This window comes from Oryx dammah, unplaced genomic scaffold, assembly GCF_014754425.2.
Source record: "Oryx dammah isolate SB20612 unplaced genomic scaffold, SCBI_Odam_1.1 HiC_scaffold_23, whole genome shotgun sequence".
In the NCBI taxonomy this organism is placed as follows: Eukaryota; Metazoa; Chordata; class Mammalia; order Artiodactyla; family Bovidae; genus Oryx; species Oryx dammah.
Window position 1 is genome coordinate 73,212,262 of NW_024070207.1, and position 20,131 is coordinate 73,232,392.

The 20,131-nt window shown below is 47.3% G+C and overlaps 2 protein-coding genes across 3 annotated transcripts in view; one reads left to right on the forward strand and one right to left on the reverse strand.

Annotated features, from left to right (window-relative positions):
- The first annotated feature begins 2,436 nt into the window (after positions 1-2,436).
- Positions 2,437-13,731, forward strand: AWAT2 (acyl-CoA wax alcohol acyltransferase 2). The gene is made up of 7 exons (XM_040265769.1): positions 2,437-2,568; positions 10,249-10,359; positions 10,720-10,790; positions 11,036-11,240; positions 11,486-11,660; positions 12,428-12,627; positions 12,841-13,731. Exons 1-7 carry the CDS (start codon positions 2,484-2,486, stop codon positions 12,993-12,995), a joined length of 1,002 nt encoding a protein of 333 aa, XP_040121703.1. The 5' UTR covers positions 2,437-2,483; the 3' UTR covers positions 12,996-13,731.
- Positions 13,732-14,524: 793 nt separating this feature from the next.
- The window catches only part of EDA (ectodysplasin A), a 358,319-nt gene continuing 352,712 nt past the window's right edge, over positions 14,525-20,131 (reverse strand). For both annotated transcript variants that reach the window (XM_040265762.1, XM_040265761.1), the window contains exon 8: positions 14,525-18,406. In XM_040265762.1, the coding sequence (XP_040121696.1) occupies positions 18,155-18,406 (252 nt within the window). In that variant the 3' untranslated portion in view covers positions 14,525-18,154. The remainder of the gene's footprint in view (positions 18,407-20,131) is intronic.

Consider the following 20,131-nt stretch of genomic DNA (forward strand, 5'->3'; position numbering starts at 1 on the left):
CTGCAGCACACACCTGACTGGACTTAGTTGTTTTCACATTTATACATCCCCACAGCATACAAACATATATTGGAGATGACACCTAGTGAAATGGATATATAAACATGCATTAACAACTAGATAAATATTTAACTTTGTACATACAACACACACACAAAGGCCACATGCACATATGCCATGCCTGGAGAAATTGTATTTTTAAATTTTAATTTTTCATTGTGGCTTTGAGGGAAAAATTTTTGGCAAAATTTTATTATAAAAATTTTTAAGCCTGCAGAATGGTTGAAAGATTTATAGAGTGAACACCAGCTACCTAGACTGTATAGATAATATTTTGCTGTGTTCGATTTCTCACACATCTGTCCATCAATATATCCCTTTATCTAGCTGTCAATACCTCCTATATGCATTTCAAAATACATGGCAGCCATCAATTCTCCTCACCCTTAAACACATCAGCATTAAAGAGAATTCAGTATTTGTTTACTTTTAGGTAAAATTTGCAGCATACAGAGAAATGTGTTAGTTGCTCAGTCGTGTCCGACTCTATGTGACCCCATTGACTGTAGCCCACCAGGCTCCTCTCTGTCCATGGAATTCTCCAGGCAAGAATACTGAAGTGGGTCCAATCCTTTCTAGGGGATCTTCCTGACCCAGGGATTTAACCCAAGTCTCCTGCATTGCAGGCGAACTCTTTACCACTGAGCCACCAGGGAGTCAGGTTGACCTACAGAGAAATGCACAAGTCTTAATTGTACATTTGCTGAGTTTTGACAAATGAGTTTTTTTCTTTTATGGAAAGAGAAATGAAAGTATAGTTTGTTTACAATATTGTGTTAGTTTCAGGTGTATAGCATGGTGATTCAGTTATATGCATATATATTCAATTTCACAAATAGGTTATTAGAGAATATTGAGTAGAGTTCCTGTGCTATAAATAGGTCCTTGTTAGTTATTTTGCATATAGTAGTGTGTATCTGGAAAAGGCAATGGCACCTCACTCCAGTACTCTTGCCTGGAAAATCCCATGGACAGAGGAGCCTGGTAGGCTGCAGTCCACGGGGTCGAAAAGAGTCGGACACAACTGAGCGACTTCACTTTCACTTTTCACTTTCATGCATTGGAGAAGGAAATGGCAACCCACTGCAGTGTTCTTGCCTAGAGAACCCCAGGGATGGGAGAGCCTGGTGGGCTGCCGTCTATGGGGTCGCACAGAGTCGGACACGACTGAAGCGACTTAGCAGCAGCAGCAGCAGCAGTGTGTATCTGTTAATCCCAAACTCCTAATTTATACCTCCCTCACCTTTCCCTTTTGCTAAGCATAGGTTTGTTTTCTGTCTGTGGATCTATTTCTGTTTTGCCAATACATTCATTTGTATCATTTGACAAATGAGTTTTTACCTGGGTAACTCAAAGCTCTATCAAGACAGAGAATATTGGACGTCCCTGGTGGTCCAGTGGTTGAGAGTCTGCCTGCCAATGCAGGGCACATGGGTTCGATTCCTGGTCCAGGAAGATTCCACATGCTGTGGGGCAATTGAGTCCTCAAGCCACAACTATGGAAGCCCTTGCCCCCTAGAGCCCATGCTTTGCAACAAGAGAAACCACTGCAATGAGAAGCCTGAACACAGCAAATAGAGAGTAGCCCCCACCTTCAGCAATTAGGGAAAGCCCACGCACAGCAACAAAAACACAGTGCAGCCCAAAATAAATTTAAAAAAATTTTAAAAAGAATATTGTTGTCACTCCCAAAATGTCCTTTATGCCCCTCCCTGGTCAATCTCCTAGTGGAAGCAGCCACTAAATTTTTTCACCATAGATCAGTTTTGCCTGTTCTAGAATTTCATGAACACAAAACAATGTGATATATGTACTCACATTTGTTTATTCATTTAATAGAAACTTTATTCAGCCCTCACTAAAAGTTCAGAGATACACATCTGATGTTTGTTCATGGGGAGTAATGAATGCTCCTGGACTGAGCAAAAGGCCAAAGATATTTCTAGCTGTGACCTGTGACCTTGTCCCCCACAATCACATTGTCACTGAGAGACCATAAACCTTTGGGCCTGACAAACAGAAATGCAGGCTACAGGTGCCGTGTGTGCCTTGCATTCTTCCCTGACCCCTCTCACCTATCCACACTGGCTCTGGAGGCCTCTCAGCAGCCCCACTCCCACCTCCACTCACTTCCCACACCTGAGCTCCATCTATACTTCTCTACACCGGTGTGGGAGAGGGTGTCACAATCTCAGCCCTGGCCTTGCCCAAGTGGGTAAAAATACAGATGGGTAGATGGTTGGAAGGAACTGGACAAGCAGAGGCAGCGTGTTGTCTTTTGGTCCTGTCCCAGGGGTAGGGGGTGGAGACTAGGCAGGGACTGAAAAATAAAGCACAAAAGGAGGAAACACCACTGGTCCCTGAGCAATCGGGACTGGGCAGCTGAACAGCACTTACCTGGACTCACAGGGACCCTGGGCATAATGGTTTTGCCCTCCAAGAAGGACCTCAAGATCTCCCTGGAGGTCTTTGCTGTTTTCCAGTGGGTCCTTAGTGTCCCTGTTATCGGTGAGTCTTCAGCCTTTGGCAGGGTGACCAGATGTCCTGATTTGCCTGGGACTGAGAAGTTATAGGTTTTAGCAGGACTCTGGATGCTGAAACCAGTGTTGTCTCAGGTGAATAAGGACAGCTGGCCATTCCGGCCTCCAGCTTGACATGCTTGGACACAGTCCTTGTGGAATCTGCGAGTGTGCATGTGGGTCTGGGTGCACGCTTGTGCAGGAATGTGTGTGCACATGTGTGTGAGCCACACTTGTGGCTGTTGTGTGTGGTGAGCCCTCCTGGGTCATCAGTGGGTCCTGGAAGGCATGTTTGGGAAAGATAGGAAGCAGTTCCACTGAGGCCTGCCAAGGAAATGGGCATAGCTGTGACCTCAGGGACCTGAGGAGACCATCGGTGCAAGACACTTGTCTTGGTGGCAGAGGGAGCTCTGAAAATCTCTTGTCTGAAAGAATTCATCCATTTATCCATCCATTTTTCACTCTACCCACCCTACAAATTCTTTGTGAAAGTTACTTAGTTGCTGGCCATAGTGCTATAGGTGCTGATGCAAACATCCCTATGGGAAGGGGGCCTGGAACAAAATTCTCATTTTTAAGTGGTTTAGGTGAGTATTGGCTGGAAGCAAGGGGATGAACTAAATGCCCCTACTTGGAAGATATCTGAGAAGGAAGAATGCAGGTGGACCTTGGGAGCTTGGGGATTGCTGGTCAGTAGGGACAGTGGGCTAAAGAACAGGGACTGGGGGGCTCAGAGGCCTGCCTGGGGTGAGTACCAGGACCCCTGAATGCTAAGAGAAGAAAAAAAAAAAGCAGTGTTAACCTAGGAATGATGGGCAATCAGAGATAGAAGAGGCCAGGAGAAAGGAATTCATATGTACCAGCTACTTACTTAGTGCCAGGCATTTTCATACCTATGGTTTCATTTTAGCCTCTTGCCAGCCTTATAAGGCAGAAGTTATTATCACACATAATACACACTAATAGCTACACACACACATAATGATAGTGTACACTAATATAGGATTAGCTAACATCTGTTGTGTTTTTTACCCCCACACCAGGCACTGTCCTAAGCACCTAACGTGACTAATCATCTCCATTGTACAGATACAGAAGCTGAGGTACATGCCATCTAAACGGTCCATCCAAGATTGGACAGGTAGAAAATGGAGGCGCTGGCCTGTGCCTGAGTCCACAAGGGCCTGATTTTGGCCTATGAGCTCCTGTCCCTACCACCTGCATCTCCTTATTTACTGCTGATTGGGAGGCTGGATATGGACATGGCCGTAGTGTATGTTAGGCCAGAGAGGAAGGAGGAAGCTAGGCCTTCAGTGTATGTACAAAGTTCTGACTGAAAGGGGAGAAAAGTCTGCTCCAAATGACCTCTTATTGAGGACCAGGGCCCCAACTGGGCCTCTCAGTCTCCTTCCATCTGACCCAGTCCTTGGGGCCCTTTCCTCAGGAAGGGCTGAGTCCCCTTTCTTGAGTTCTTGTCCTATCTCCACAGACTTGCCTCATTACTACCCCCTCCCCTTACTGCCACCATGTTCCCATGGCCTAGGAGCCACACTATATTAGGGGAAGAGTATGACCAGGATGGACAGCCCAAGCCAGGCTAGGGGATGGAACCTCTAGGCTGGTAGCTCCCCTTTCTCAGTCTAGTCCAGGATGTTACTCCTTAGAGGTAACCATTGTTAACAGTTTGTGTATATGTAGCCAGAAATTGGGGCTTCCCTGGTGGTTCACTTTCTAAAGAATTCACCTGCAATGCGGGAGACCTGGATTCAATCCCTGGGTTGGGAATATCCCCTGGAGGAGGGCATGGCAATCCACTCCAGTATTCTTGCCTGGAGAATCCCCATGAATAGAGGAGCCTACTGGGCTACAGTCCATGGGATCACAAAGAGTAGGACACGGCTGAGTGACTAAGCACACAGCCAGAAATTATGGATATATGTGTGTGTGTGTGTATGTGTGTGTGTGTGCAGGGCTTTCCTGGTGGCTCAGCCTGTAAAGAATCCACCTGAAAGGCAGGAGACTGCCTGCAAAGCAGGAGACTTGGGTTTGATCCCTGGGTCGGGAAGATCCCCTGGAGAAGGAAACGGCACCCACTCCAGTGTTCTTGCCTGGGAAATCCCATGAACAAAGGAGCCTGGTAGTCTACAGTCCATGGGATTTCAAGTCAGACATGACTTAGTGATTAAACCACCACCACCACCATGCCTGTACACATACACATATAGCCAAGAGGCAAAAAAAAACAGGGATGTGAAAAATACAGTCTCTGAGTCAGACTGCCTGTTTTTGAATCACAGCTCTACTCCTTGCTATCTGCGCTCCTTGAGCAGTTTATTAATCTCTGAGTCTTGTTTTCTTCATTTGTAAAACGGGCATGTGAGAGTGGGATAATTGGACTGGCCCATGTATGCTATGGTAACCAACTAATGTGGAAATCTCAGTGGCTTAACTCAACAAGTGATTATTTCTTGTTTATGTTAAACACCCAGCACAGGTTGGTGGGAGTCTCTGCTCTCTGTGGATACAAATGTTCAGGCTGATGGAGGCACCTCAAAACTGTGATGCTGAAACATGTGGCTTCAGAGATGACCACTGAGTGAGCAGGAAAGGGAACAGGCCTCACGCACACTCCTTTCTGCCACCACCAGAGTGATAGGTGTAAACGACAATGAGCCTTATTTTCAGCTTTGTTAATTATATTCTTATGTATTTATTAGCAACTAGCATTTCTTTCTCTGTTAACAGCTCATTCATGACTTTTGTCCATTTTTCTATTAAATTTGAGTTGACTCTTAGAGGACATGTAAGAGGTAGATGAAGAAGGAAGAGTGTTCAGGGCAGAGAGTGGGCAATAGCTGAGATGAGGGGAGAGTGTAAAGCATTCAAGAAGCTGCCAGTGGTTAAGTGGAATGAGGGGGTAAGAGCCGCAGAACTGATGCTCAATAAATATTGAATGAAAGGCTGAAAGAGCGGGAGAGGGAAGACAGAGGAGACGGGCAAAAGAAGCAGGGGACAGATTGTGCAGGGTTTGTCAATCATGGAAGTGTTTGGACTTTTTCCTGAAGGCCATGGGAGCCGTGACTGGGTTGGGCATAGGGCAATGGCATCAGATTGGTGGTTTTGAGAGATTATTACAGCTTGGGTACCGAACTGATTATAGGAAGAGACTGTCACTCTAATTCAGGTCAGAGATTGTGGTGATTTGGCCCAGACCAGTCGTAATTGTGAAGGGGAGAAGAGGGATTCAAGAAATTGCAGTAGAGTTCATAGGACTTGTTTATCAGAAGATGTGGGAGAGAGAAAGGGAGGAGGTGAGACTGAGGGTTCAGGGATCCGTGTGAGCTAGAGAAGGAGCAGGTGGAGCAGAGAAGGAGGAGAGTGGGTGAAAGCAGGGTGAAGACAGAGAGCAGCTTCCCAGAGGGCTCTTAATCAGACCTTGACTTTGGGCTACATGGAGAGTTAGCCTGGGACAGATAGAAGTGTGTTGGGCCTGGGCTCCCAGGAGGTGATGGTTCCAGTGCTTGTCCCTCAAAGCTTTCCCGGCTCTTCACCCTATGAATCTGCAATGGAATCATATCCATTTGGACCCTGATGACCTTGAGACAAGACCATCACACGAAGTCTGTGAGAAAGATAAGGCAGAAGCTGGTGTTGCTATCCCCACTTGGCCAGTGTGAAGCTCAAAGTCTTGTTTGTGGTCATACTCACGCTAAGGGGCAGGATTCATGTCACCACCTGAAGCTGCACTGCCTCCCAAGATATCCCCAACACTGTCTGGGTTCAAGCAAAGCCTAAAAGAAACAAATCTCTTCTGGACTAGACCCATGCCTCTTTATTTCTTGAGAAAGTCAAATAGTTTTGTAAAGTGAAGTCACTCAGTCGTGTCCGACTCTTTGCGACCCCGTGGACTGTAGCCTCCCAGGCTCCTCTGTCCATGGGATCCTCCAGGCAAGAATACTGGAGTGGGTTGCCATTTCCTTCTCCAGGGGGATCTTCCTGACCCAGAGATCGAACCCAGGTCTCCTGCATTGCAGGCAGACGCTTTAACCTCTGAGCCGCCAGGGAAGCCCTAGTTTTGTAAGGAGTACATCAAAACCTGAAAGTGCTGGCCTTTGCTCCACGCTTAGATATGTTCCCTAGAGGCAGCTATTCTCAACTTTGTTAGCTCTTTTTTTTTTCTGGTATTCACCTCCATATGTCTAAACTATACTATTTAAAATTTCTAGATATTACTATTTTCCAATGTAACAATTTTAGACAATATCACTGACTTCCTAATATGGAACATTAGATTTCAGCTCCATATATGCCTTTTCCCCCATAACCACCCAGGTTGTTTTACTTAAACCCCTGACTATGACTAGCAAATCTTCTCCATAGTTGAGCTACTCAGTGCACTATGATTATATTTCCTTTCTTGTGAAACTTCTTGTTTTCTCTGGAATTCATAATTGCTTCATTTTATTTTTTACCTCTTTTTTATTTAAAAAGTTTGTTGGCATATAGATGATTTACTATGTTTAGTTTCAGGTGTACAGCAAAGTGATTCAGTTATACATATACATATATATTCAGATTCATTTGCACATACAGGCTATTACAGAATATTGAGTAGAGTTCCATGTGGTATTGAGTAGATCCTTGTTGGTTATCTATTTTATATATAGTAGTGTATATATTAATCCCAAGGTCCTAATCTATCCATTCCCCCATCCATATTTCTCCTTTGATCACAAGTTTGTTTTTGAAATCTGTGAGTCTGCCTTGTAAATAAATTTATTATATCAGTTTTTGAAACTTAGGTTCTGCATATAAGTGATGTCGTATGGTATTTGTCCTTGTGTGACTTACTTCACTTAGTATGTATGATAACCTCCTGGTCCTTCCATGTTGTTACAAATGGTATTATTTCATTCTTTTTATGACTCAGTAATGTTCCATTCTATACATGTACCACATCGTTGTTCTCCATTCCTCTGTCAATGGACGTTTAGGTTGCTTCCATGTCTTGGCTATTGTAAACAGTGCAGCAATGAACACTGAGGTGCACGTAACCTTTCAGACCATGTGTTTCTTCAGGTGTATGCCCAGGAGTAGGATTGCTGGATCATATGGCAGTTCTATTTTTAGTTTTTTAAGGAGCCTCCATACTGTTCATAGTGGTTGCACCAATTTACTTTCCCACCAATAGTGCAAAAGGGTTCCTTTTTCTCCACATCCCCTCTAGTATTTATTGTTCATAGATTTTTTGATGATGGCCATTCTGACTGATGTGAGATGATACTTCCTTGTGGTTTTGATTTGTATTTCTCTAATAATTACTGATATTAAACATCTTTTCATGTGCTTTTTGGCCATCTGTACATCTTCTTTGGAGAAATGTCTAGATATCCTGAACATTTTTTGATTGGGTTAATTGCCTCATTTTAAATTTTAGTTATCTCTTAGTTATCTATCAGTTATCAATAATTCATCCCCAAACTCTGCACAGACACGTCAAGAATCTGCACGTCTCTTCTCCTTCACCACCACCATTTTTTACTTCTTTGAGGGCCTCACTGGTGGAGCCCAGCATCCTCCTGTTACAGTCCAGTCTCATGCAGCACTGCCGCCTCCAGGACCCGTGAGGCACCCTGGGTGCACAATCGAAGAAGGTGTTCACGCTCAGTGCTGTGCAAGTGTTGGGTCGCTATTTGCCTGACCCCGAGAGTGAATGCCTCCTTGAATTTTGCCATGCTCTCCTCACTCTATTCCTGGCCCTGCTCACTTCCTTCCTTTGTTGGATTTCTTTTTACCTGGATCCCATGCTATCCTCTGTCTTGCTTTACTCCCTCATTTTTGTGCAGCACGTCCTCCAGTAGTTTCCTGAGAAAGGGATGTGGGAAACAAACTCTCTGACTATATGTCTGAAATGGTCTTTATTCTCTCTTCACACTTGATTAATAATTTGGCTGCATATAGAATATCCTAGCTATGTCTAGTGTAAGTATCTGATCTAGAGTCTCTTTGGTTCATTTTATTTCAGAGAATAATCCTCCCATGGCCCAGCTGTATACTGAAGGAGAAGAGGTCTGGAGTTTTAACTACTTCTTTGATACATTTCCTATCAAGCCCTGTTACATCTCCTTTTTGTAACACCTGGTGTTTCCAAATTCTGAGTCTTTCCTAGATTCTCCAGTGCAAACAGGTTTACTCTTGTAGACACTCCCCCTTGCAAGTAACTACATTTCAACTTTCTTGTTCTCAGTCAGTTAATCCTTCCTCTGCTCACTGTCTAGCAGGCAAACATTTTGCTGATAGCTTTCAGTCACCTTTGGCATCTCTCTGATTCTCTTTTTCCTTACAGAATCTCTCTTTTAAAACATCCTGTGCCAGTAGCATACTGTCTTGATGACTGTGGCTTTGTAGTAGAGCCTGAAGTCAGGCAGGTTGATTCCTCCAGTTCCATTTTTCTTTCTCAAGATTGCTTTGGCTATTCGAGGTTTTTTGTATTTCCATACAAACTGTGAAATTATTTGTTCTAGCTCTGTGAAAAATACCGTTGGTAGCTTGATAGGGATTGCATTGAATCTATAGATTGCCTGGAGGTTCAGGATGGGGAACACATGTATACCCGTGGCGGATTCATGTTGATGTATGGCAAAACCAATACAATATTGTAAAATAATTAGCCTCCAATTCAAATAAATAAATTTATATTAAAAAAGAAAAAAAAAATAGAAAACCTATATTCTGTAAAAAGGGGAGCATATAAATAAACCATGATTCATTCATATAATGGAAAACCACTTGGCAATAAACAGGAACTATTGATACACCCAACAGTATGGCTGTATCCCAAAACATTATGCTGAATAAAAGTTTTACACAAAACAAAACAAACAAAAAAACATCCTGTGAGAATTTTCATGAGGCTGCAGCAAGGAGTCACGATAAAACTTGTGTTCATTCTGCCATGTTCAATTAGGAGTGTTTCATGTTTTCTCTAACCTTTCTTTTGACCCCCTTTCTCTCGCTGTCTTATTCGCAGTCATTTAAAAAAATGAGTCCAGGAAGAATCCTGAGCATGGCTTCCTGTGACTCACCTCCATGAAGTCTGTCCTAACTACTCTAACCTACATTGCTCCTATCTTGTTCAAGCTCAGCATGGTCCACACCGTATTCTGGTGCAGTCTCCTTTGTTTCTTGTTTGCCAGCCTGCATGCTCCCAACCTGGCTGAAGGTTATCATCCTCTTTCTCTGGCATTCTGTTCACCTTCTCAGAGATGATATGGAGAGAAAAATGTGAGTTGGAGGAAGACTATTCCTGGCTCTGTCTCTCCAGGACTCCTAAATTCTGGTGGCCAAATCAGTGAGACCCACGACTGGCTCCCTGCCATTGACTGCAGCCCAGAGTGCTGCTGGTGCAGGCCCTGGGGGGAGAGGGCTGACTGCGTGGAGCACAGTGAGGGAGGAAAACACCTTGTCTCCTAGACTCAAAACAACTTCCCAAGGCTAGGGCAGATGCTGGGGCTCTGGGCACACAGGCATGTGCTGGGGTAAGGAGGTAAGACGGTCATGTGAGCCCGGCTGAGAGTGCTTGTGACTTTGGGGTAGACATAGCCCCAGAGGGAGGGCAAGTGTGAGGCGCTGTTCGCAGTTCATTGACTCTGGCCTGGGATCCCTCCAGTAATCACCGTGATCGCCGTCAACCTCTACCTGGTGGTATTCACGCCGTACTGGCCCATTACCGTGCTCATCCTCACGTGGCTGGCTTTTGACTGGAAGACCCCTGAGAGAGGTGAGGGCCCTGGAAGGGCTGTTGCCACTCGCCACATGCTCTTTCTTCCTCTCCTTATACTCCTGCCAATTCCCTGGCAGCCCTTCAGCCCGACTTTGTCTGGGGTGGAGATGAGGGAAGGGGTCTTTTCAAGGTGCCAGTGAGGCCCAGGTGGGAACTGGAGTGGGCTCAGGGAGGGGCGGCTAGTACAGCAGAGAGCTAGGGCTGTCCCAAACAGGCCCTGAAGTTCATTCCCAGCCTGGTTGTCGCTTAAGGGGGCAGGAAACAGGAAGGGGTGAGGGCACCCTGAGACAGGCCCTAAAGGGCTCTGAAGAAGACAACAGGGTGGACAAAGCTCAGCTATATCAGCTTTGTTTTCAGGTGGCCGCCGGTTTACCTGCGTGAGGCAATGGTGTCTGTGGAAACAGTACTGTGATTACTTCCCACTCAAGGTGAGGAGTCCCAGATCCCCACTAGGGCCCCAGGCCCAGCCCTGACTCCCTGTGGCAGCAGCTGGGGCAGGGCGGGGGTTGCGGGCATCATTCACATTGAGGCCCATGTGAATGAAGCTCCCCAGAGTTGTGTGTTACCCCATCTGCACGGCCAGACATGACAGCCCTTTCCTTTCTAGGTCTCTAGCCAAAAGAGAGGACCTCTTCCCTGGCTATATCTCTCTTGACTTCACTTTCCTCCACAGCTTCTGAAGACTCATGATCTCTCCCCCAGCCTCAACTATATCGTCGCCTGCCACCCTCATGGGATCATGTCCCATTCATGGTTTGGCCACTTTGCCACAGAGATGTCAGGCTTCTCCAAGACGTTTCCTGGCATCACTCCTTATATCCTCACAGTGGGGGCCTTTTTCTGGGTGCCTTTCCTCAGAGAATATGCCATGTCTATAGGTGAGTTGGCTCCTGGGGTTGGAAAGCTGAAGAAATACATGGCTGCCCGAGAAAGAAGTATTGGGTGAATAGGTGAGAACAAGGCGGGCTCTGCGATCCCCTCTGGTCTGAAAAACTACCTTAGGCTCAGCTGCCTAAGAGAGCCCTTCCCTAAGGAGGGTTCTCCCCACCTTAGAAGAAGTAGGGAGGAAAGTTAGGAGGTTTAGCAGGTCACCAATGATCTGTTGGTTTTTCCTGCCTACCAGGGGCCTGCTCTGTGAGCCAATCCTCCATGGACTTCCTGCTTACCCGTAGAGGCACAGGCAACATGCTGATGGTGGTGGTTGGTGGCCTGGCTGAGTGCAAATATGGCCTGCCTGGATCTACCACTCTGTTCCTGAAGAGCCGCACTGGCTTCATACGCATGGCCCTTCAGCATGGGTAAGGACACTTCTGGTCCAGATTGGGGAGAGGGGATCCAAAAGCCCAGCAGGGAAGGAGGAAGAGGTTTTGAGGAAATGATATTTAAAGAGGGAGGGGTAAAGTCGCTTCTGTTGTGGAGTAGAGGCTGGGTCAGGTTCTAGAGGCATTTCTGCTTCTGAAGAAAGGCCAGCAGGCCAGCCTGGAACCTGATCTGCCTCAGACTAGCATCTCATCTGAACCAGTCTCTCTAAAAAGGTGACTGGCTGCAACTGTATGTCAGAGAAAGCCAAAATTCCCATGTGGGTGAAAGGGAAGAAACCAAAAAGAAACGGCCCTTGGCTCCTAGCTTCCAGTGTCTCAGACAATGTGGGTTTACAGGAGGGTCTGGGACTCGCTGGAGCTTCCCTGGTGGCTCAGATGGTAAGAAATCTGCCTATGATACGGGAGACCCAGGTTCGATCCCTGGGTCAGGAAGATCCCCTGGAGAAGGGAATGGCAACCCTTTCTGGTATTCTTGCCTGGAGAATCGCATGGACAGAGAAGCCTGGTGGGTACAGTCTGTGGGATCACAAAGAGTTGGACATGACAGAGCGACTCACACGCACACAATGGGACTTGCTCCCCTTAGCTTGCAGGCAGCCTGGGGTAGACCATGCATTGCTCCCACTTAGCTTGGACCTGGGCCCAGCTGGGTTAAGGGCTGAAGGAACTTACAAGGAGACCTAGGGAGCACTGGTGGTCAGCCTACATTTCTAACCATTAGAGAATATGCTTTTTTTCTGCAGGGTGGCTCTAATCCCGGCCTACTCCTTTGGGGAGACAGAACTCTACAATCAGTACATTTTCACCCCGGGGGGCTTCATCAATCGCTTCCAGAAGTGGTTGCAGAGTATGGTGCACATCTACCCTTGTGCTTTCTATGGACGTGGCCTCACTGAGAACTCCCCAGGCTTTCTGCCCTACGCTCGGCCTGTTACCACCATTGGTAAGTGGGCCCTTCAGCTGGCAGCCACGTCTAGGACACAGGATCTGGTTCCGATGCTAGACCTTGGCTCTGGCCGTGGTCAGAGGCAGGGAGGCTGGCCAGGATGTGCATAGGGTGGGGGGAAGCATGGGGGAGAACCTGGGCTGGAGGCCCATTCTGAGGAGTGAGCCACTCTGATGCTTTTCCCTTTAACTTCTCCATCTCCCCTGGCAGTTGGGAAGCCTCTACCACTGCCCAAGATTGAGAACCCAAGCAATAAGACGGTGGCTAAATACCACGCAATCTATGTGGATGCCCTGCGCCAACTGTTTGACCAGTACAAGACCAAGTTTGGCTTCTCAGAGGCCCAAGAGCTGGTGGTAACTTGACAGACACCCCCCATGGCCTCTCAGCCTGGTTGGAAGGTGTGGAACATGTGAACAGGAAGACTTTTGTATGACTCTTGCTCCTGACTTGGTCCGTCCTTGGAGTGACGGGTCTGTGCGTGTGGGTGCCTGTTTGGCTGTTTTCTGGATCCCTCTTCCTCCTTCATTTCTCTCCTTCCAGCTCTTCTCTGACTTTACCTTGGGATTACAAGATGACCCCAAAGGCAGGGAAGGCCCTGGGGAGAGGTGTCCTGAAACCTCCCTCACAGGCACCTACTCAGCATCAGAACTGAGAAAAACAAGAGACAGAATAAAAAGCCCACCTCTGATACTGTCTGTGCCCCAACCAGCCTATTCTCTAGGATCCCTGCTCTTCTCTTTCTCTTCAGCTCTTAAGCAGCCCCATCTTCTGGCATCAAGGCTTCTCCAGGACTGGAGGCCTTGAGATCCAGTGGGCTTTGAATTCAGGCCCCTCCACCTTCAAACCCTATGACTTGAAACAATCAGTCTCCTCTGAGTCTGTTTCCTCATCTGTAAAATGAGATAGTTCCTCCAGTGCTTACTTCATAGGTTAGTGGGACGATAATACTGAATGTGACTGAACTTTGTATACTGGAGAGCTACACAAAATTATTCTCCAACTCTTTTGCCCACTGCTTATCCCTGAGCAAACAATGCCCTAAATGTCATGACATCTCAATGTTTAGAATAAAGTTTATCCAATTAAAAAAATTCTAATTCTAATTCTATTTCTAATTCTAATCTATTTTTATTGTTATTTTTTCAAGTTTGTCTATTTTATTTTTTGTTTGTTTGCCACTCAGCACGTGGGATCTTAGTTCTCTGACCAGAGATCAAACTCGTGCCCCCTGCAAGTGAGGAGTCTTAACCACTGGACAGCCAGGGAAATTCCTAATTTTTAAAGAAGAAAGTTGACGCTGTAGGATCTTGTCAACAGTTGTTTGAAAGTTTAAGTAATCTTTCTAATTGGATAAGCTTGGGGAGCTAGTTTAACTCTTTAATGTTGGTCTCATCTGCAAAATGAGTGATACGTCATACGGAGCTGGAAGCTGGATCTATCCAAGCTGTTTGGGGCCCAGGCCTGAAGAATGTTGCAGAAGTCAGGGTCTCAAGCTGAGGGTGACTCCCTGCTATGTCTTCATCTCAGGAAAATGTTCGTTTTTGCAGGACCCCTAGCCTATTGGACATGCAGTTACAGGAAAAGACCCAGGTGATGGGGATGGGTGCATGTGGGCTGGGGCACAGAGAGGATATGGGATGTTCTGACGGGAAACTCAGACCACCTTGCTTCTGCTGCCTCTTCTGAAATGGGTGCCTCAGTTCTTCTTTCAGTTCATGTGTGGTGTCAAAGAAGTATGTAGTGGAATTTCCTGGTGGTCCAGAGGTTAGGATTCCAGGCTTTCAGGAACCTGCTGAGGGTGCAGGTTCAGCCCTGTTCAGGGAACTAAGATCCCACAAGCCGCCCCAACCCCCACAAAAGGCACCTAGCAGGTAGGAAGTGCTCAAGCTGATTTTAAGAACAAGGGGAAAAAGCTTTATTTGCAAAGAATAAACCATTAATTTACACAAACTTACATCCCGGTTTATATACATTATGTATAGTTTATATACACAGTATCTCACACTGGATGCTGACCCCAAAGCAGCACTGGGCCTGCTCCAGGCCACCCTCACCATGCGGCCCTCCCCCGATCCCAGCTGGAAGCTTTTGACTGAAGAAATGGCATATCCCAACTCCACTTGGAGAGAGCCCTAAAATGGATTACAAGGAAAATATCCAGTTCTTTTTTTGTGCTCACATGGCCTAGGGAAGACTTCAGGCAGGGGGGAGTCCTGAGGTGGGCCCAGGACTCCCTGCAGTTGGGCCTGCCCAGAGGCTTCCATCCTGAGGCAAAAGCTGGGGAAGGGCCCTGGGGAAGGAAGCAGTCTGACAAAGGCTGTGGCCATGCATTCCCTGCCTGGCCAGGCTCCAGAAGAGGGCCAAGCACTTCCAGACTTGAGTCTGTGGGTTGCAGAAAGAAGGGGGCTGTGTGGGACACAGATTGTGCCTCCCTCACCTTGCTGAGTCTGGAGATTGGGGCCCCCACACCTCAGGAAGGTCGCCTTCCCTCTCTGGACCTCAGTTTCCACATGAGTAGGGTAGAAGGTAGGTTGGGCTAGATTACTTCTAAGGGCCTCTCGAGTTCTTAATTTCTCTGAATCTATTTGCATCCACCAGAAGTTACATAAAACACACATATTCACACATGGCTCAAACTTTTGTTCACCTTCAGGGTTCCTAGCCCTTTATTGCTCATCAAAAGAAATTTGGCTCAGGATGGATGAAGGGGGTCCCCAGAAGCTGTCTTTTGTGCCAGCTTTGGCTGTTGGAGCTGGAGCAGCTGGCAAAGCCCCCACCATGCAATTCTCCTTCAAACCTCTGTCATCTGCTTGCTCACAAATGTCCTCATCCCATCCTCCATGCTAGCCTCAGCTTTCTAAAGCCATGTTGGTGTAATTCCAAGGGGTGAATCTAGCTCCACATTTTCTTAAGAGTAAATGACTTCGATAACTTTGCAGCAACAGGGCTCCCCAGCTACCTCTTGCTTCCCTCCTCACCCCTCTCCCTCCAGAGCTGCATTTGAAGAGTCATAATGAATAAGAGTCCTGTGTGAATCCTATTTTCCCTCTAATCCCCTCCATACCTAGAGAAGAGGGTTAGTGTCAGAATGCCCTTTAGTGGCACAATTAGGAAGTCTTTTGCTTCCCTCGTCTCATCCAGACCTCTCTTGGGTTTTCTTTTCATCCCTGAGAGATCCTGGTAATACAGAGGTCTCTGTGGTATGGCAGAAAGAGATAAGGAGTCACTCTGTAGCTGTGGGAAGTGACCGGCTCCTTTAACTTGTCTGAAGGGTAACCAGAGGAAGCCCTTGTCCACAGGAGGGGTTCCATGCACAATGGCTGGTTCATTGGTTGGTTCTTTCATTGGATGAAAGAACACAAGGGGTATCTGTTCTGTGGGTACTGGAGGCCTGCTGCTTGGGCATGCCACCAAGACAGTTCTTCTGAACACAAAAGCTCTAAGGCTGATGGGAATTTCCCAAAGAAATGGCCTACTCTTTTGTCCCAGAGCCCTTGGCAGTCAAAGGAAAAGGTGCTACCATCAAGGAACGAAAATGAGCCTCTCTGGGTTTCTCCCTAGATCCCTCAAGGATTTGGGGTCCATATTACCAGTTTGATTGGTTCTCTCTTGGATTCCAAATTCAAAACAATGCTGGGGAAGAACAGAAGAGCTTCACAGTCAGACCTGGTTGAAAGCCCCAGGTATGACTTAAGTTGGGTGAGATCCTGCTCAAAGCACTCAACCTCTGAGCCTCGTCTAAATGATGGGGTTGGTAATATTATCAATGGAGACAGAGAAAATACAAACTTTAAGGAAAGGTTCTCATCAGATTCTGCTGAGGACTATCTAAGGCACTTTATAGGATCTGGGGTTAAACACATTCCTCAAGCTTGCCTCATCTGGGGTGGGAAGGCTATCATTAGCAACCAGATAATGGTGGAGTAGCTCACTCCCTCTTGCTCTGATCCCTGAAGGGCCAAGCAGCATAGTTTCTTAAAAGATGAAGGCACAGTAGGGAAATGAGTACCAGTTGTTCTCGGTGGATTTCAGCTGCCTGAAGGACCTTACTCCCTTTCTCTGCAAAAGGAAATTTGTTCCAGGAGTAAAAGTAGCAGATTCTACAAGACTGGCTCTCTCAGGTTTGGGCTACAGACCCAGCACCCAGGATGGGCCCAGACAGTTAGAAATAAGACCCTTGAATGATCCTATCATATGATTTGATGGGAAGCTTGAGGGTGGGGGAAAGGTGTCTTTGGGCCTGACTAGAGGGCACAAGCCTGCCCATTGCCTAGACACTGCCTCCTCTTGAGCCTGGATTCAGGGAAGCAGCACTGGAATCCATGGTGACTCTTCTGTGCTGTGGTTTTATTGAGCCAGAGAGAAGAAAGAGGGTGGTATGTGATTAGTAGGGCATCAGTTGTTGTCCTTTCAGACAAGGTCTACGCTAATGACCACTTGGATTGCAATACACGTGAAGAAAATTCTGTCCTATCCCCAGCTCTTACTCTTTCTGGGTCTGATAAAAAGCTCTGCCTTGCTGATGCCCAGGGTCAGTCTAGGGTTTGGGAATTTTAGTAGGCTAGCTTGGCAGCTGCCTAGATACTAGAATTTGAAGGCACTTTTGGAGGTCATCCAGTTCAACTCTTTGCCCCAGACATAACTCGACTAGATGAATATTTGTGCTGCTTAATACATGGATAACTTCCTTTGTGCCCAGGTAATCTAAAGAGTATCTCAGACTCACACAAACACAGGTCCCGGGATAGGCACCAGTCTCAGACAGAGGTAGGCTCTGGCGAGGAAAAAAATGGGAGTTCTCACCAGGCTGGGAAAGGGACAATTGTGCAGGGATCTGGGCAGTTTTCTGAGCTTGGAGCACAGCTGTAAACAAAGTGAAAGACACGTGGCCCCAAGCATGGCCTCTGGTTCTTATACAGGCAGGTGTATGGCCATGCCCTGCAACTGCTTCAAGGAAAAGCAAAGCTTCTCTCCCCAAAGCCCTGCCAACTGCTGGCACACGGATCAGCGAGAGTGGGAAGACCATCTGGCAGGCTTCTCCCCTGGTTTCTGTAACAAGCACCTGCATTTCCCTCCTTGCCCCTCTCCTCAGGCTGCAATGTTACCATCCCACCCTACACACACCCTTCGAGGTCAAAGGCTTGCCCCACAGTTTGGGCTGTACTGTTGCTACTTCTCGCCTGCTGCCTAAGCCCCTCACTTTAGTGCAACAGAATGACACCAGGGACCTTGAGGTTATAGTCATGCGAGAAGCAGTCATTGGGGAGCCAAGGAAGAAGGTTCTGCTTCACACCAACCCTGGGGCTTCATCAACTGTCCTGTTCACTCCAGGTCAATCTGGAAAGTCAAGTTGGCCTTGTCATCTTGGAATTACTGGGGAATAAATAGCACTGGGAAATTTTTCTCTGCGGCTGTGACACCCACATACCTCATTCCACAGCAGCACTTAGAGGTTCTGGGAGTCCTAGCTCCCTAACCTGGGGTAGGGGCATGGGCAGGGGCAAAACAAGGTTGGAGGGATCTAGGATGCAGGGGCCTCGCCCAGCCTGATGGCCCCGAAGAAGGTGGTGTGCTTGCTCATGTTGATAGAGATGTCAGCGTGCACCATCTTCACGGCGATCTTCTGCCGGGCTTTGAGGAGGCAGACACCTGCTGTATAACAAGTGTTGTAGTTGGTTTTGCCTGTCTCAATACTGCGGGTGCACTGCAGGAAGGGTTTCTCGTCCACCACCACCTCATAGCTGGCAAAGTCAGTGAAGTTGATGTAGTATACCTGGGGGAGAGGCAACAAGAAGGGATTGGGGGCGAGCAGGAGGAGAGGGTGGGGCCCTCCCTGGTGACCAGTAGACAGGACCCACTCATGCGAGTTGCCACTGTGCCTCGTGAAGGGAGCAGTGCCACCTGAAGACACACTAGTCAGACAACAGGACAGGTGGGGCGACAGGCTTATTCACTGTCCTGCCTCCCTTCCATTGGGCTCAGGGAGCTGGAAACCTTCCTTTCAATAGCACATGGCCGGGGAGACTCTGCAAGGTGAATGAGCCAGGCCTCATTATCACTTTACCTCCCCTAGCTCCCTACCCCCGCCGGCTGCTCTCTTTGGCCCTAGTGTGAAGCACAGTTCTCTTCACACACTAGGAGCTCGATCACTGTTGCAGACACAAATGACTATGAATCAATTTTCAATTTCTAGCCTTAGGAACTATTTGTAGATAAACTTAGAAGTCATTGATTCCCCTAAGAGGGCACAGGAGCAATTTGTGGGTTCTTCAGTTCTTTCTGCTTGTAGCCCCCTCCCCTGCTACTGAATTTCTCACTGATTCTCCCAGTGCCCCTTGGTCCTCTAGTCTATTGATAGAAGAACAGGTCCAGAGAGATGGAGAGAGATCCGTCACATAAGAGATAAAGAATGTGGACGGGCAAAACTAACTTTACTTGGTGAACAGAAGGAAGTGCTAAGCTGTGTTCAGTAGCATGACATCCAGGGGATTTGCCCAATTTGCGTGGGGTCCAAGGCCTGAGCCCACCCCCCATTCTAACCCAGGGCAGGCCCAGATAATTAATTTTTCTCTTCATCATTACCTTATCCATCACACCCCACCCCAAGCTTTGATCCCCACCCCACATCAAATGGCACTTAGGACAAATGTCCCATAGGACATTGGGATCATACCTCTGGGTTTTGGGACACCCATCTGTCACCCTAAATGACTCTAAGAAAGGTTGCTCCCTCCATAGACTGTTTAGAAGGCAGCAGCACATTCAGGTGTTAGGACTGCCAAAAAATACATAAATTCTACTTTTTAAAAATGAATTAAGAAAAATCTTTGGGTCAGGACCCAAGCTGTGTCAGGATGTTTGGTGGGCTCAGCAAACGCTCGAGGACCCACCTTCTCTGCCTACTCTCCTGGGAGACCCTTCTGCTGGCTTTGTCGTCTTTCTGTCTGTCTGCCTGCTTGCCCCTCACCCCACAGAAGCCCCAGCCTCAAGGCTCATTCACCTCTAGCTCTGAGGAGCCACACTATTGGAGACACAGCAGGGTGGAAGTGGATGGGCACTGGCCGACCTGGGAAGTGAGCCCTGGGCTGGGACAAGGACAAAAACAGAGGGAGAAAAGTGCTGGGACAGAAAAAAAGGGAGACTAAAGAAGCAAGAATAACAGAGAAGCAGAAGGTAGAGAAACAAATGGAATAAAGAGGAAGGAAAGACAGAAATTTTTCTGAGGTGGAGAGAAGGTCCGGAAGAGCACTCTTCATTATAAAGCCAGTGGTGTGGGGAGGGAGGGGTTTTCAGCAACCCTGGAACTGACTTTTAAAAATATACTGAGACAGAGTTCGGTTTTGGCAGTAGAACCAAACAGCTCAGCGGGGAAGCTAGGGCCTGGGGCCCTGCAGGAGGGGATCAGATGGCAGGGGGTGGGAGGGGCCTCTTTTCAGTTTTCAATCATATCTGGCTAAGGAAAAAACCCCAAACAGCCCCTTCTGTCTCTCCTCCTTCC

Excerpts from the sequence above, each read along its gene's own strand:
- AWAT2 (XM_040265769.1), top strand. The coding sequence starts at position 2,484 with ATGGTTTTGCCCTCCAAGAAGGACCTCAAGATCTCCCTGGAGGTCTTT. Across the intron at positions 11,241-11,485 it reads AGAATATGCCATGTCTATAG|GGGCCTGCTCTGTGAGCCAA; the intron begins GTGAGTTGGCTC and ends CCTGCCTACCAG. Across the intron at positions 12,628-12,840 it reads TCGGCCTGTTACCACCATTG|TTGGGAAGCCTCTACCACTG; the intron begins GTAAGTGGGCCC and ends CTCCCCTGGCAG.